The following is a 16,363-nucleotide window of genomic DNA, read 5'->3' on the forward strand; positions in this document are numbered from 1 at the left end:
GTGAGCCACCGCGCCCAGCCAGGATCTTGCTTCTTTTCCCATATGGGGAAGACTCTCCTTTGCCTTAGGGTTTTAGCAGTTTTACTGTGATGTGCCTCAGTGAGTTTTTCTTTGTATTTATCCTACTCTGTAGATATTTGCTTTATATGTATCCTTCCTCATGCTTCTACAATCTGTGGCTGCATCATGTCGCCCCCTAGTTCAGGAAACATTTCAGCTCTTATCTTTTCTCTGTTCGCTTTCTCCTCTCCTTCTGGGACCTTCAATGCATGTATGTTCAGCCATTTGCTATTGTCCCATATGTCTCTTTTACACTTTATTCTGTATTTTCTAGCCCTTTCCTTCCTTCCTTCTCTTTATTTCAGTCTGGATATTTTTCTACTGAAATATTTTTTTAATATCTAGTTTACTAATCCTATTTTCACATGTGTCTTCTCTGCTGCTAAATCCATCAATGGATTTCATTTGTTATAACTGTTCAGTTCTGGAATTTCCACTAGATCCTTTTTCATAGATTCCAGTTTTCTATTTAAAGATTCCCTCTTGTTATTAATTTTCTTGAACATATTAAACCTTCTAGAGTCCATGTCTGAAAACTCCAACATCTGGATCTCCAGTGGGTTTGTTTCTATTGTCTGTTTTATTGCTTTTGTTCATTTGATCTTATCTCCTGAAATGCCAGATAATTTTTTATTGAATGTCCAACATTGTGTATAAAAAATTATAGAGCTAGCATGAGGCTTTGAATGATATTATCTTTCTCCAGAGGGGATTTGCTTTTGCTTCTGACAGGCTCCTAAAGAACCACAGGCCACTGTAACCCAATCGAAGATTATACTGATTGGAAACTTTGTTTCAGTCTTTCTGAGTCTAGTCTATATCTGGTTAGCCATTAGTCCTAGAGTGTTGCTTTGGTCTTCCCAATAAAAACTGTAGGTGTTTAACAGTACCCTTTCCCTTTTTAGGCCCGGAATTCCAATTTGACTTCCCAGTCTCATGACCTCCTACAAACTGGAAAATGCCTTTAGGGAAAAATCAAAATCTAGTATTATTTCTCTCCACAATCTTGGCCCCCTCAAGTCCTCACTGCCTTGGTAGCTCTCCCATGCCTTTAAACAGATTTCTTAAATGCTTAATCCAGCTTTTAAAGTTTTATCCTCGGCAGGTAAATTGGTCTGATAGAAGTTAGTCTACTTTAGCCAGAAACACAAGTCTAGATGATAATCTGAAATTAGCACTTACAGATCTATAACTAAGTTATGCTATGCTAAGCACTTATCATAATATCTAATTTAATTTTTACAACATAAAATTAACACATTTTTATTTAATTAATTAATTAATTTAAAATTAATACAACATTAAGTATTACTATTATACCTCTATTTTGCAGATGAGGAAATTGAGACACAGAAAGATTAAGTAAACTCACCCCAAACCACTCAACTGCAGTGGTGGTGCCAGGATTTGAAATCTGGTGTACTGATCCAAAGCCTGAGCTCTCAACCTAGCACAGTGCTAGATTTGCTAAATGTTTGTTGAATGACTGAGGCACAGGCTTTTCTGAGGCCCTGTAGATAAGCTCCTGTAATTAGAACTTACACTGCTCAAATGTCAACCACAGAGGAAGATAGGTTTTCTCTGGTTCAAGGACGGTAAAATTCACTGCAAAGTGAATTGGTTTAGCAAACCAGGTTCAACAGAAACTAATTCCAGCCCAGGGTCTGAGCTTCTAAGTGCTAATTGCTAATAAATGATTGATTCTTATCTACTCCTGGGAGGCACAGTGACTATAAGACAAAAGGGTCTCTGCCCTAGGCACACAAAGGACTAAGAACATGTGGGTGTTGGGCTTATTCCTGAGGTTGCCTCCACCCGGGTTAATTGGGATCTAGGAGTGTGCAGGGATGAGGTGCTGAGGCTGCTCAGCTGTTGTAATTCAATTTGCACCACCATTTCATCTGGTGAACTGTGGGCTCCAGCTGCTGCTGTTGCAGTGTTGGTTCTGTTTGTTGTGGGTGTTCTGGCTAGCTCTGTTGTGGGGTGTCCTTGGCACTGTTCAATAAATCTTTCTGGTTTTCCACTCTACTGAGCACATGTTAAGATTGCACTTTCTGGCTGATTTGTGATTAGGTGGCACTGTGTGATGTTCGGGCCAGGGAATTGTGACACGTGCCACTTCCAGGCTGGCCTATTGGATTATGGAAGCAGGACTCTGAGTTGATGCTATTGCTCTCCCCAGTCCTCTAAGCCCCTTCTACTTCATTCCAAGCCCAGCCTTCAATCCTAGTGCCTGAGCAGCAGGGAAGGGCATTGCTCTGACTCTTGAGTTTCGAGGACTGGAAGACCTTCACTTTAGTGAGTACTCCGAGTTGCTGAGCCCCTAAATCTTCAGAAGCGGGGAAACTGAGGCTTGGAGTAGAGGAGGTCTATGGCCAAGCCAGGCCAGAACCAAGCCCTTTCCCATCCAACGAGGGCTCTGAACACTGCCATTCAGCTGCCCACGACCCTGGCCAAGCAATTCACCCTCCCTGCTGCCCTGCCTCTGGCTAGGGAGGCCTCATGGTCTCTACGTGGGGAATCCAGTCCACAAGCAGTTTGCGGAAGGAACAGACACTGATTGGGCAGCCTGGGAGAGCTGGGGTCCGTCTCTGGGCCTTAGTTGTCTGGATGTGAAGGGAGGAGTATAATGAGGTTATTGTCCCCAAACTGAGGTCCCTCATCAATCAATCTGCTGCCCCACCCTCAACTACTTGAGGTTCGTAAAGGTGGAAATGAGGACCTGTTTAGAAGTTACTGTCAGTGTATCAAAAGGTCTCATAAAATCAACACTTATGTATACATATACACATAAATGTATATGGCTGTACCTGCGCATTGTACCAGATTATTTGCTTTAGGCTGGGATTCCGTTGTTTCCCTGGGAAGTCAGCTGCCACACAGGGGTTCTGGTTGAGGGGGAGGGACACTCATATTGAGCAGCAACTCTGTGCTAAGCACTCTCCCTACATTAGCACATTTAACCTTCACTACAACCCTGTGAGCTGTTGCAGTCCTGCTCCTAGTTCATAGTGAGGACACTGAGGCTCAAAGAGGTGAAGGGACTTACTTTGGTTTATTCAGCTGCAAGAGGGAAAGCTGGGATTCAAACCCAGTTTTGTCAGATTGAAAAGCTTATGTTTTTGGTTCATTAGAATTGCTGTTTACTGAAAGGTATAGAGATGTTTGCTTATTAAAAAAAATTTGGGCTCAAGGGGGTGGTCCTCAGTTGGTGAAGGCAAGAGCTCCTGGAGAGGGAGTCTCTGTCCGAAGTCCCTTCAGGTCAGCAGGTCAGCCTGCGCGTCCCCTGTACCCCCAGCCCATGGTTCTGGGATGTTTGTGTTGCATAAGAGCAGTTGCTTGACTAGAGGTAGCTGCCAGGCCTCCTGGCTCCAGATTCCTGGTCCAAAGGCCCAAGAGCCTCTGGGTGTAGGGGCTTCAGTCCAGACTTCAGCCACTGGCCCCAGCCCCTTGTCCTCCAGGGGAGGCTGAGCCCCTCACTTGCTCAGTCTGAGCTCTTTACTGCTTACTATGAACTCCTCTGTTCCTTTTAGTCTTAGCCCTTCTGTTCCCTCTCAGTCCCTGGAAATCTGGGCCAGCCCTCTTCCCAGCACCTACATCCTCAGGAACCTCCCACATCACTCTTACTCATTGCCGGCTGGGGCTTATTCACTACCTTGGGAACTCTCAGCTTCTGCCAACTGAATTCTGCAAATCCAGAGCCCAAAGAGCTACCATCACCCTCACCCTAGCCAGTCCATGGACCTGTCCTCACCATAGACACATGCATATACATGCATACTCACATGTGTGCATGTGCGTGTGTACACGCGCACGCACACACACACACACACACACACACACAGCAAGCAAGAAAGAAAGAAGGAGGGAGAAGCAAGAAGGAAGGGCTGGCTGGCTACCGCCTCCGACTCATGCCAGCGATCAACCACCTTCCTGACCCAACCCACATGCACGAACAAACACACACACATATACACTACAGACACACACGCAGTGACTGGACATATCCAGAAATACAAACACAGATGCATAGATGCATTACACACACACAGTTGCAGACACAGGCCAACATATGACACACTGTCAGTTGCCTGCCTATCTGATGGAGATGAGCTGCTGTCCTGGAGACTTCTCCTTGCCTGGAAGTGTGAGGGTGGAGGGAAGGTGGTTGAGAGCAGGAACCCCCCAGGAGAGGTGATGGGTGGATAGGAGTTCCATTCTGGCTGCTCTGATGGTGCCTACCCATTCACAATGGGTCTCCATGCTGGCAAAAGGCAAGCACTCACCATTCCCCTCACTGGGGCTCAGCTTTGCCATTGGTGAAGTGCGAGATTGATCTAGATGATCTAGATGGTCTAGCTGGCTTCCAGCACAGCTGAGAGGCCCCAGTGGCACAAGACTTCGAAAGCTTCTTTGAGCAATCACAGGTCTGTGTTGGTTAGACCGAGCCTTTGTAATAATCCAGGCAAAGATGCTCCCTTCCAGTCCTTCCTGGTGCTCTTGCACTTCCCCAACAGAATCCTCAGGCCACAGTCCCCAGCAGGGGTTATATAGGTGGCCAGACTGGGATCTCTAACCTCAACCTGGGCCTCTGCCTCTACCCTAAGCAACTCAGCTGCCTGGAGCCAGCTGGAGGGGTGGAGAGAGAGGACTTCAGACTGGCAGGAGTGGAACTGCCCTTCCTATCTGTCTCCTTCCCTCCAAGGCTCTGGAACTAGCTCCACTTTCCTCCCCAGCCTGAGGAACTTCAGCATCTTTTGCCCAACCACCAAGCCCTCTGCCCTCTTAGTTTCCTGACTTCTCATCTCCAATGCTCAATTCCTTCATTCCACCTCAGCTACAATTCCTCATACCTCATCACCTTCAGGACTTTATCACCCTTGTCATCACCCTGAACCATTCCACGTCTGAGAAACCCTGACACCCTACTCTCGACTGTAACTCCACTGCTACCTCCATACAAACACGGCTACAGCACAAACACTGTTCTAAGCCATATATGTGTGTGTGTGTGTGTGTGTATATATATATATATATATATAATTTTTCTATTTTTATTTTTTTGAGATGGAGTCTTGCTCTGTTGCCCAAGCTGGAGCGCAGTGGTGCAATCTCGGCTCACTGCAACCTCCGCCTCCCAGGTTCAAGCGATTCTCCTACCTCAGCCTCATGAGTACCTGGGACTACAGGTGCGCACCACCACATCTGGCTAATTTTTGTATTTTTAATAGAGACGGGGTTTCACCATGTTGGCCAGGATGGTCTCAATCTCCTGACCTCATGATCCGCTGGCCTCAGCCTCCCAAAGTGCTGGGATTACAAGCATGAGCCACCACGCCTGGCCGCCCTTTATATATATTAACTCATTTAAGTGCCATGACAACACTTAGGTAGCACTACTGCTGCCACTAATTTATGGATTGGGAAACAGAGGCCGGAGAGGTTAGAAGAATCACCTAAGGTCACAGACATCATGGTAACATGTGGCATAACTGTGATTCAAACCTAGGCTGTGTGTCTCCTAAATCTGTGCCTTTCATAACCCCACACTGCCGCTGGCTGTAACTGTTCTTTGATCTCATGCAGTCCCTGGACCTCTGCATTTTTCTCCATGATCCTCTTGCTTCCACTTCTGTCTGCATCTACCCAAGAACCCAAACTGACTCATTTCCATTACTCTCTTGCAACTTAACTTGTCCCTTTGTCCTTCTGCCAAAGCTGCCAGCAAAGCCTCAGTTGCAACAGTCTGGCTTTGTGCCACCTCAAGTCTGTGCCTAAACTGCTAAGCCTTGTAGGTGAAAAAACCACGGCTGGGTGGCATGGGCTGTTTGTACATCCACATCCCTGGCATCACTGTGATCCTTAAGGATACTGGGAAACCTCCCACTTCCTAGTCTGAGCTCACCAACCCATCACTGGACCGCACCTCCCACTGGATGCATCTAAGAAGGCCTCTCCCATCTTGAAACAAAACCCTCCTTCAACCCCACATCTGCCTCCAGCTAATATCTGTCCCTTTCTTGAAAGCACTGTCTACAGTATATATCTCACCTCCTCGTCAAGAGCCAGTCCACTCCAGTCTGGTTTCTGCCCCATCACACCACAGACTCTGCTTTCACCAAGGCCACCAGCTGACTCCTTTTTGCTGAATTCCATGAACACTGTTCAACTCTTAGCTAACTTGACGTCTCCAGAGCTTGGGACCTACTGAAGCCTCCCTCCTGGAAACATACTCTTCCCCTGGGATACAGTTCCCTCAATTTCATCTTCACCTACACAGCCCACAGACCCAGCCAGAAAACCTGGGCTTCATCCTCAGCTCCTCTCTCCCCAGGCTTCCCTCCACACATTTGCCATCTATCACTAAGCCCTGCAGACTCTCCCCTCCAAGCGTCCCGGAATCCATCCCTTCCTCTCTAGTCTCATCACTGCCCCATCTCTCCTCCTAGGATCCTCACAGCTGCTGCCCAGCCCTGCCACCCTCCTCATCCCTGCCTTGATTTTGCTCTTGCGGGCTGACCTCACCAGGTGTGTGAGCTCGCTGTGCCTGAGCCATGAGCCTACTTGCTCTTCCCTTGACTGACCCCAGCTCTACCTTCAGAGTGCAGCTGGGATGCTGCTTCCTTCCTTCCTTCTTTCAGATTTCCAAAACTCTGCAAATCAGGGCTTCTAAACTCCTGATACCCTCATGGTGCCATGACTCCTGTATCCAGGTCTGCAGGCCCTAGCCATCTTCCTCGAGGGCCAAGATTATGTCCTCCTTGTTTGGGTGCCTGCCTCTCCCCAGGTGAATATGGGTTAGATAAATGGCCCAGTGAATGTTGGTTAAGTAAATGGTGGGTGGAGACATTGGTCAGAGGGGCTCGTTTTCGGCCCTCCTGGCTTCTCCTGTCTCTTGGATTTGAAGTTGCTCTGTGCTCTCTTCTCTCCCATCCCCTCCTCACTTTGGGCTTTGGGGCGGACATGGAGGGGACAGGTGAGATTCTAGGGCAGAGTCCTACCCAGTTCAGAGCAGGGTGGGGTCAGAGTGGAGCAGAGGAAGCCCCGGAGCCGCCAGTGCCTGTGGAGTGTCTCCCCTTCTCCTGCATCCTTCTCTGTCTTTCTCAGCCCTGTCCTCTCACGGCTACAGGTTTTTGACCACTTCTCCGGGCACTACTCCTGTCCCCTGGAGCTCAGGCTGGATGGAGTCTCTTCCCCGTTCCAGTAAGTGTCCCCTCCTCAGCCCCCTCCCGCCAGCCTCCCACAGCTCCTTCACTTGCCTGAGCCGGTCCGTGGACACTTCCTTGCGGGCCTGACCCGGCTGACCCCTGAGCACCCTGGGTCAGCAGGAAGGAAGGATCCCTCGAGCGCAGGACAGCCAGGAGAGAGGCCGGGCACCCCCTCCGCCGTCCGCTGGCTTCTAGGGCCTGGGCCGGCTCACAGCACGGGGGTTGGAGGTGGGGTCGCCCTCTCCCACGCGGCTGGGTTTCCGGGCGGGCCGGGGGGTGGTCCTGGACCGAGCAGCTTGGAGACTCTGGATCAGCAGGTGGGTGGAAGAGGGCACCCCGTCCTGGACCCCTAGCCGGTGCGCGCAGGGCAGAGACGCGCAGACCCGCTCCCACTCGGCTCGGCTCCCCTGGCGCAGCCCCCGCAGCGGCGGCGGTGGACTGGGAGGGGCCAGCGCGCTGGCCTGTGCAGGTCCCCAGCCGCCTCCCGCCACCCGGAGCCCCTCTCCTCCAAGCGTTGGCCGCCGACCCTCAGCTCCCCTTCAACCCCTGTCTCTTATACACATCTAGATGTGTATAAGAGACAGCCTCTCCTCCAAGCGTTGGCCGCCGACCCTCAGCTCCCCTTCAACCCTGGGCGAGCGGGGTTCTTACCATACACCTCCCCTCTCCACTCCGTTCCGTCCTCCCCTTCTCCTCCAGGCTTCGCGGTCTGCAAGCACTCTTGCAAATAACTCCTAGCCCACCCACACCGTCTCGTCCGCACTTTCCGAGAGCCAGGCACGGATATATTGCAACTCACTCTAGGGCACGGGTACAAGTCGAAGTGGCTCTGCCTTCAACTTCAAATGGATTCTCCACCTTTTCAGGAGCAGGCTGGAGCTGTGGGGCGGGGGAGAGGTGGAATTTTTCCGGGGATGGGCTTGTTTCCAGCATCCCTTCCAATCAACCACCAATCCTGCACCCTAGAAAGGGGTGTGGCCACGAGCCTGTCTAGCGGGTGACTCTATCTCCTGGTGGTGTGTGTAGGAGCTTTTTGGTTTGAGGGCTGGGGAGGGAGTGCTGGGCAGCAGGTCCACCTCCAAGCTGGGCTGTGTGGGAGGGAAGACTGAGGTGCTGACTTCTCAGACCCTGGAGGAGTTCAGCTGAAAGAACATCTCTCCAACCTCTGCCTTCATTCATTCACTTATCCATTCATAAACCCTACTGCAGCCTTCATGCTGACAGTGGCCCTGTGGGGAAGGGCTACCGTATCCTCCCTTTGCATCCGGGGAAAGCCAGGCTCAAGGCCCCACAGCCTCTTGCCCCAGCCCCTGGGAACCAGGATGTGAGTCTTATCTCCAAACTCCAGCCCCAGCCTAGGCAGTCCTCTTCCAGGTTGGCCCAGCAGGCATGCGACTTCAAGGAAGCTGCTTGGACCAAGCACTCTCCACCTTTGGGTCACTTATGTGTTCTCAGCACCCAGCCCAGGGCCAGGCACAGTCATAGTCACAGTCCTGGTGTGAGAATGGCTATTGGAAAGAACCAATTTCTTTTCTTGAACAGACTACTGGAAGAGCTTGGTTCAAAGACCTGTCCCTGTCCACGCCCCTGTCCCATGCTGAAATATTGGAGGGTTCTACTTCTCCCTAATGCTACCGTACTACCCATGCCAGCTGGGCCTGACCTCACCTTTTCTCAAAGTGTGAGGGGGAGAAGCCACATGTCTCCACATTGACTACTCCTGTGACTATGGGAGTGGGGAGGTTGAGGCTGGGCATGTACTTGAGGAAAATGTATTGGGACATTCACCTGGGCTGGAGGGAACATGTTTCAGGAAGCCCACAGCAAGGAAAAAGAGGAACTGGAGGACCAGGCTCAAGAATGTCCACTCAGTTTAAGGGTCCTTTGAAGCCTCACCCAGTTCTTCCCTGGTGGACATAGCTCTTGCTGTTGTATGTTTTCATTCCTTGATTTACTGCACCTGGCCCCCAGCATCTGTCTGTGCCTGGCCCCGCCAGGCACTGGGGATTCCGTAGCCCCATCCTGGGGAGAGCTTGGCTGAGAGGGGTTGATGGGCAGGGGATAGGGAACCACCCTCTCCACAGCTCAGGCTCCACATCCCCCACTCCCATCCCCTCCACCCTGGGGCATCTCTAGGGCACTGAGGTGAGGATCGAAAAGATGGGTAGGAGGAAGGGTCACCTCCTCATTGATTGAGTAGGGACCAGCAGCCTGAGCTATTGTTGAGGATAATGAAGGAAAAGAGAAGGGGCAGGGAATAGGCAGCAATTGGGTGGAGAGGAGAGAAATTCAAGGAGAGAAAGTTGCTTCTCTCAGCTGAAAGAACTGAAGTCTCTACACCTGGCCAGCATTTGTGGAAGGCAGCCCCTTCGTGGAGGTCTGTCACACTGTGGTCAGAGAGCTGATCCCTGCCGCCCGTGCAGAGGACAGCAGAAGATAGAGCCTTGGATAGGGAGAGATAGACCTGGCTGCAGGCCTGGCCCCGTGACCTTTCACCATGGGACTCGATGAGTCCTTTTTCCAGTGGGGCCTCAGCTTTCCCATCTGAGATGGACTCTGCTGCTTCAGAAAACTTCGGTTTTCCCACATCCACTGGGGTGTCTTCTGGGTGCCTGGCCCTCTGCTCCCACTCTCAGGAGGGGAAACAGACAAAGGCCACTCAGAGTGATTGGGCTGTGAAGGAGGGAAACCCTGGGGCTGGGAAGCACAGTAAAGTCAGGGGAGGCGTCTAAGAGGAAGTGCCACCTCCACTGATCCTGGGAGAAGGACACTATTTCTAGCTTGTCTTCTGCTCACTAAACCAGGCCAGTGGCCATATGGACAGGGCGTCTCTGTAGAGGTCACACAACTCTGCCTGGAGGGTGCAGGTGTGGAGGGAGGAGCAGGGTTTTCTGTGAGGCCACACCTGGGCCTCCTTGCTCCACACTTGCTCTACCCATGGTAGATGGGACTTTGAAGTGGCTTCCCGGGGAAAGCCTAGGGAATTGTTTTTACATTAAATTGAAGCCGTTGGCATTTATTAAGCACCTACTGGTCTGGTGCTAGGCACTAGAGCAGGGGCAACGTTCAGTAGACTTAAGTTGGCTTAATAGTTGTTTTGTGAAAAGGAAGACTTCAGCCCTGCCTGAAAGGTGGCAGCAAGACAGAGATTGGCGGAAGAGAATGAGGAGAGCACGTGGGTAGGAGATTTTTTGAATGGGGCCTTTAAAAGTGGGGAGTCTGATAGGCAGAGAGAAGCAGGGAGGGCCCTGGAGAACACAGGGCAAAGCTTGGAGACAGGAATATGTTTCGCTTCTTCAGGGAGCAGTGAGAAGATCGGGGGAAGAGAGAAGTCAGATCACAAAAAGTCTTGAGTGGTGGAGTTAGACACCAGGGGTCACAGGGCCGGGCTCAGCTGAGAAGTCGCCTCCTCTGACCCCCAGGCAAGGTTGGTTATACCTGTCCCTTTGTGAGCCCCCCAGAATCCTCCATCTGATTTGCTGCTGCTCAGAGCCTGTCCCTGAGGAACTGCCAGGAGATTTGATATTTGAAAAAGAATCTTGTCTAGCCCCTCTATTGGGTTAGTGAGCTCTAGAGCTCCTGGGCTAGACCGTGGGGGTGGAGGGTCCTTGTCTGTGGTTCTTGTGGGCCTGTGGTTCACTTCTGAAGCCAGGTTAGAGCAAGGGACTGGGGCATCCTGGTCATAGTCAGGGCCTTGGACCCCAAATTCCAGAGAAACCAATCAGTAGATCGAACAGGCAACAAAGCTGAGCTGTAGTCCAGAAAGAAAGGTCAGGGCAGGAGCCTGAAACACGGGAACCCTGTGGGGGCATCCAGCAACACCTTGCTCCAGGCCCCAGCCCACACCAGTGGAATCCATTTTTGAGAGCCTTGGCCAGGCGAGTGCAAAAGGCTCCATTCCAGACGCTGTTCCCAGCTGCTCTGGGGTCTGCAGGGCCTGGCGTGTCTCCGGTTTGGGTTTTCTAACCCAGGAGGGCACTGAGATGGGGCCGCAGGCAGGACGGGAGGGCAGGGAAGGGGCAGCCCCTCAGACTTTGCCTCAGCATTCCTCAGCCCCCCGGGTCCCTGGCTTCAGCTTCTCCAGGGTCCTGCTCACGGTAGACAGGCTGCTGCGGGCTCCTGGGGGAGAGACCAGGGACAAGAACTGCCTCAGTAGACAGGTGCCCATGGAGTTGTCAAGGTCAGAGGAACTCAAAGGGACCCAAGGCGGGGGTGCCCGGTGAACCTAGGCAAAGCTGGGATAGAATGGGGAGAGGGGAACATCCCAGGTGACAGCTTCAGCCCAGTTTAAAGAGGTACCTCCAGTCAGGATGGCTTTCAAGAGGACAGCAGCATGGGCTGGGGGTAGAGGCAGGACCCTGGAGCCCACTGCCTGGTTTGAGCTTCGGCTGCAGAACTTCCTGGCTGTGTGGTCTTGGGCATGTCATTTAATCTCCCTGTGCCTCGGTTACCCCATATGTAAAATGAAACTAATGACAGTACCGCCCTCATGTGGTTGTTGTGAGACTTAAAAGAGTGAATAATAGATGAACATGGCTCAGAGCAGTGTCTGGAATGGGCCCTTTTGCTGAGTATTAGCCATCCTGCCACTGGTGGCAGAGACTGGGCTGGGGCCATCGTTGAGAAACTCCTGCCCTGGAATTTTTCCAGGTGTGGGGTGGAGGAACAAGGAGATGCCCAGTTTGGGGTACGAACTTTAAACTGGGGTGGTTAAAACTAGTACCCAAAGCTGGTATGCATGGGTGCCTCTTTAAACTGGGCTGAAACTGTCCCCTGGCACATCCACCCCTCCCCATTCTATCCCAGCTCTGCCCTGGGCACTGGGCACCCCAGCCTTGGGTCCCTTTGAGCTCCTCTGACCCTGGGGGAGTTGGGAGAGGGGAGTGGGAAAATAAATTGAGGCATTGGACCTGGGGGAGGGGGAGGGGAGGGAGGGGAAGAAGCAGGGAGGTGCCCTCATCCCAGTGTCCATGCTGGGCAAGACAGAAGCCCTCAGGATAAGCAAGAGAAGATCAGTTCAGCTTGGAGCAGCAAGGGTCTGACTGCGCACATGGGGAAACTGCCAGCAGTACCATCCCCCTGCACTGAGGAAGCCCCTTCAGGACGTTGCTCAAGGCTCCCAGGCCCCACAGAGCTGCTCAGTCAGGGAGGGGAGATGAAAGACAGACTCAGGCTGGGCGCGGTTGCTCACGCCTGTAATCCCAGCACTTTAGGAGGCTGAGAAGGGTGGATCACCTGAGGTCGGGAGTTCAAGACCAGCCTGACCAACATGGAGAAACCCCGTCTCTACTACAAATACAAAAATTAGCCAGGTGTGGTGGCGCATGCCTATAATCCCAGCTACTTGGGAGGCTGAGGCAAGAGAATCGCTTGAACCCGGGAGGCAGAGGTTACAGTGAGCCGAGATTGTGACATTGCACGCCAGCCTGGGCAACAAGAGCAAAACTCTATCTCAAAAAAGAAAGATGGACTTGGGAATTTCTGAAACTTACCTTCCTTGTTGCCATTGGTGCTGGATCTTCCTTCTCCATGGTCTGGCCCTGGATGGGGATGGATTCTTAGGCTTCCTGCAGGATGAGAACACCCCAAGCCCTCCCTGGTTACTGAGTCATTCCCCAAATCAAGCCCAGGTTGGGAAGGGAAGTCCTTCTTGCTGTCTAGTTTCCATCCCTGATGCTGTCTTTGCTCCACTGCATTCCTTTAGGTCTCACATGATCTGGGCTGATTTGGGCAGGAGAAAAGGAACTGGGCCCTTGAAGGAGAAATGGCAGATCTTTTAGGGAAGTGAGGTCCTGGGGAGAACTGGGGCCATGGAAAGCCCCATAGGATTGGTGGAGATGGCAGCCTGTATTTGGGGAGCTGAAATGAGGTGGGAGCTATGCAGAAGCCATGGGGTCTTAGGGGAAATAGAGGATCTTTCATGGGGGCTCAGGGATGAAGAGGGAGTTATTTAGAGATGTTGGACGCTTTGGGGAGTCATAAAATCTCTCAAGGGAGATGGACTTCCCGGCTCTGAGCTGGTTCAGGCACCTTTGTTGCAGGCACCGGGCTGGATTCTGCTGTGCTGTAGTCATGGCAACGCCTGCACAACACACACACACACACACAGCAGCTCTAACACAGACAACTAGAGTGGTCTCATATATGGGCTCAGCCCAGCCGCACAGTGGATCACAGACGAACACACAAAGGGTCTGGAACAGTCCTTGGCAGAGGGGTCTGCTAGGATCAGGGAGAGGCCTCACCTATGGTAGACAGGATGTGGTCCAGGTTGAACCGAGCCTTCAGGAAGGGGTAGGCCAAGATGAGGAACCCTGAGAAGAGACACAGGGGGTTCTGTGATGGGGAGGGTCTGGTGAATGTTGAGGCTGTGGGTGGGCTGGGAGCCTGAGGGGTGGTTTGTGAGATATGGGTGTGCACGGGAGGAGCACAGTGTGCAGAGTTGGGACTGTGAGTGTGTAAATGTGAGCCCGTGGGTGTGTCCATCTGGATTGTGGGGGGCAGTGCCTGTCTGGGGAAGGGGCTACAGTCTGTGAAGGCCCCAGCTGCCTGGCTCCACCGTGCCTAGGTGAAGAGCAGGTTGCTGGAATGAGCCTGGCTGACAGCACCGCTGCCTCTCTGCCGTCCCCATGCTCCCCCAGGGCCCCCAGGGCCAGACTGGGTGCTTGTCCTCAGCATGCTGCTCTCTACCCAGACCTGGGGAGCAGGAGCAGCAGAGCCAGTCCTGCCTTGCCTGCCCCGACTCCATTCCCCGATGAGCATCTGTGCCAGAACCTGCAGGTGTAGACACCCAAAGTCCCCTAGCCTGGTGCTTCTGGTCCTGCTTTTGGCCTGGGAGGGAGTGGTGGGGTAAGGGATGGCATTCAGCGTCACTGAGGGGCCATCAGTGTGCCTCGCCCACACAGACAGATAGATGGACACAGCTGCTGTGGAGGCAAACAGGGAAAGAACAGGAAACCCTTTTTCTGAGCTGGAGCCTGTCTTGGCTCAGAGTCCTCAGGAGCTCTGTCCTTTTACCTGCCACCATCAACCCCCTGTTCTGCCCAGATAGGCTGATGAATCCCACCACAAATCCAAGAGCCTAGAACTTGGGGCTGGAGAGCCAGTGGGAGCAGCCAGAAAGGAGTGTGACAGCCAGCTCCCCTTCTTGTCTCCTCCCCCTGGCTGGAAGGAGCCCCAGCGCATCCCTCCTCTCCCACCTGTGCCCCTGATGGCGGTCTTGCTCACACCTCTAGCTTCCATTCTCCCCAACTGATTCCTGCTGACCCAGCCCTTCCCTGTTCCTTGTTTACCTGACCATGCCCCTGCCCCCACCTCCAGAATCTCCCCTCCCTATCCCAACCCAGCCCCTGCTCACCCAGAACAGCAGCGCCGATAAAGACACCACCCATGGCAGCTGCAGCCTTGGATACGGAGATGCCGATGATGACGCTGCCGGCCACCAGCCCGAGAGCCACGCAGGCCAGCTGCAGGCAGTGGAAATCTCTGCTGCTGATGGGGATGTCCATGCAGGCCCACAGGGGCACTGCCTCCAGCAGGTGCAGTCTGGACCCAGAAAAATCCTGGAAGTTTCTGGGCTCTTGGATGTCCCCTTGTTGGCGCTCCAACTTCAGGGTGGGAGTTTCTGGGCAGTAAGATTATGGGCGGGGAACCCTGGGATTTATCTGAAGTCCTATCCCACTGCTCCACTAGGGGCCCCCCAGTCCCACCTTGACCAGGGATCTGTACCAGGTCACCCAGCTTACTCTTCCTCTCTTAAAGCCCTCTGAAGCTGAAGCCCACCCTTGGGACTCCTGTCTGGCTACATTTCTGCTTTGGCTGCCAGAGTTCTAGGGAGCTGGGCCTGCTCCATAGGATCCTTCCCTGCCAGCTTCCACCCAGGAGAGTTCAAGCTCCCCTGCCCAGGACATCCTGCCCCATCTTCCTAGAGCCACTCACTTGCCACTGGGCCTCAGCCTATGAAAATTTAAAGCAATGAGAGGCGGGGTGAAGGGGGAGTTGGTCCAGGGGCCACAGGCTCCTCAGAGATGTAGGCAGCAGGGAGGTGCTGAGTTATTCATGAGGTTGCAATGTGAGCGGCTGTCTGGGTCCCGGGGCCCAGCAGGCAGTCAGCCCAGGTTCCACTGCTGGTTCCTGAGGGAGAAGAATGAGCTGGTGGCTTTGCATGTCATTCAGAAGCCAGGGATGTGAGGAGACTCCTGGTCACATACTCAGGGCCCACTCTGCTGTGCTCTGCCCTTTGGCCTGGAGGTGCACCTGGGGTCTCTGCTTGGAGTCTGAGATAGACACACGGCAGGAGGCTCAAGAGACAGGAACTGCACCTGGGACAGAAAGCAGGCAGGGAGAGGCATCTCTCCAAGTCTGCTCCCTACCCCTGCCCATCACATCCCTATCCTGTTCACCTCTGGGCTCCCAGGCAGGGCTGAGGGCATTCTAGTTTGAAGCTTGATCTCACGGGACTTCCTTGTCCTCAGGTGTGGGCTTGGTACCCACCCCCCTTTTAGTGGCCAGTGGAATGGAGGGTGAACCCTTCTAGCCACCTTGGGGATCCCCGACTGGGAGTGACAGGGAAGAGCAGTGGTGGCGCTGGTGTGGGCAGGAGGAAAACACCTAAGGGGTAGGGTAGGGAAGAGGACTTGGTAGGGGCTGGGTCATGGTTGGTGCCTTCCCACCCGCTGAACTGAGCATCTGCACCCAGCCCGTCTGAGCTACTTGCAGGATCCCCCAACCCAAGGCTGGGCAGTGGTCACCAACCCAGCCCAGCCCTGAGCCCTGCCCCAGTCCCTAATTCCAGCCTTCATCATTCATTGCATTATTTGACTCTTTATGGATCGGGGCCTTCCCAATCCCAGAATATGCCCCGGCCTGGCCCTGCACCTGGGCACAATTCCTAGGGTCCCATAATCCTGCTCAGAGTCCCGTCGCCAGCCTCCCTGGCGTCTCTTTGGATGCCCCCTCTCTGCACCGCATATGCAGTCTCATGTCACCAGGCTCAACTTCTCGTCCCTCCACCTGCCTCCATGGCTGCCCTGTTCTTGTTCTATCTCTTCTGTAGACTGACAGCCCCTTGAGGGCAGGTTCCAGGAGTGAGCTCC

General features: G+C 53.1%; 1 protein-coding gene across 1 annotated transcript; it reads right to left on the reverse strand.

The window, feature by feature from the left end:
• Positions 1-9,205: 9,205 nt before the first annotated feature.
• Positions 9,206-14,776, reverse strand: KNCN (kinocilin). The gene is made up of 3 exons (XM_011969778.1): positions 14,626-14,776; positions 12,761-12,835; positions 9,206-11,387 (listed from the first exon to the last, which is right to left on the reverse strand). The coding sequence occupies exons 1-3, from the start codon at positions 14,774-14,776 to the stop codon at positions 11,308-11,310; spliced, it is 306 nt and encodes a 101-aa protein (XP_011825168.1). The 3' UTR covers positions 9,206-11,307.
• Positions 14,777-16,363: the final 1,587 nt, after the last annotated feature.

This window comes from Mandrillus leucophaeus, unplaced genomic scaffold, assembly GCF_000951045.1.
Source record: "Mandrillus leucophaeus isolate KB7577 unplaced genomic scaffold, Mleu.le_1.0 Scaffold902, whole genome shotgun sequence".
Lineage (NCBI taxonomy): Eukaryota > Metazoa > Chordata > Mammalia > Primates > Cercopithecidae > Mandrillus > Mandrillus leucophaeus.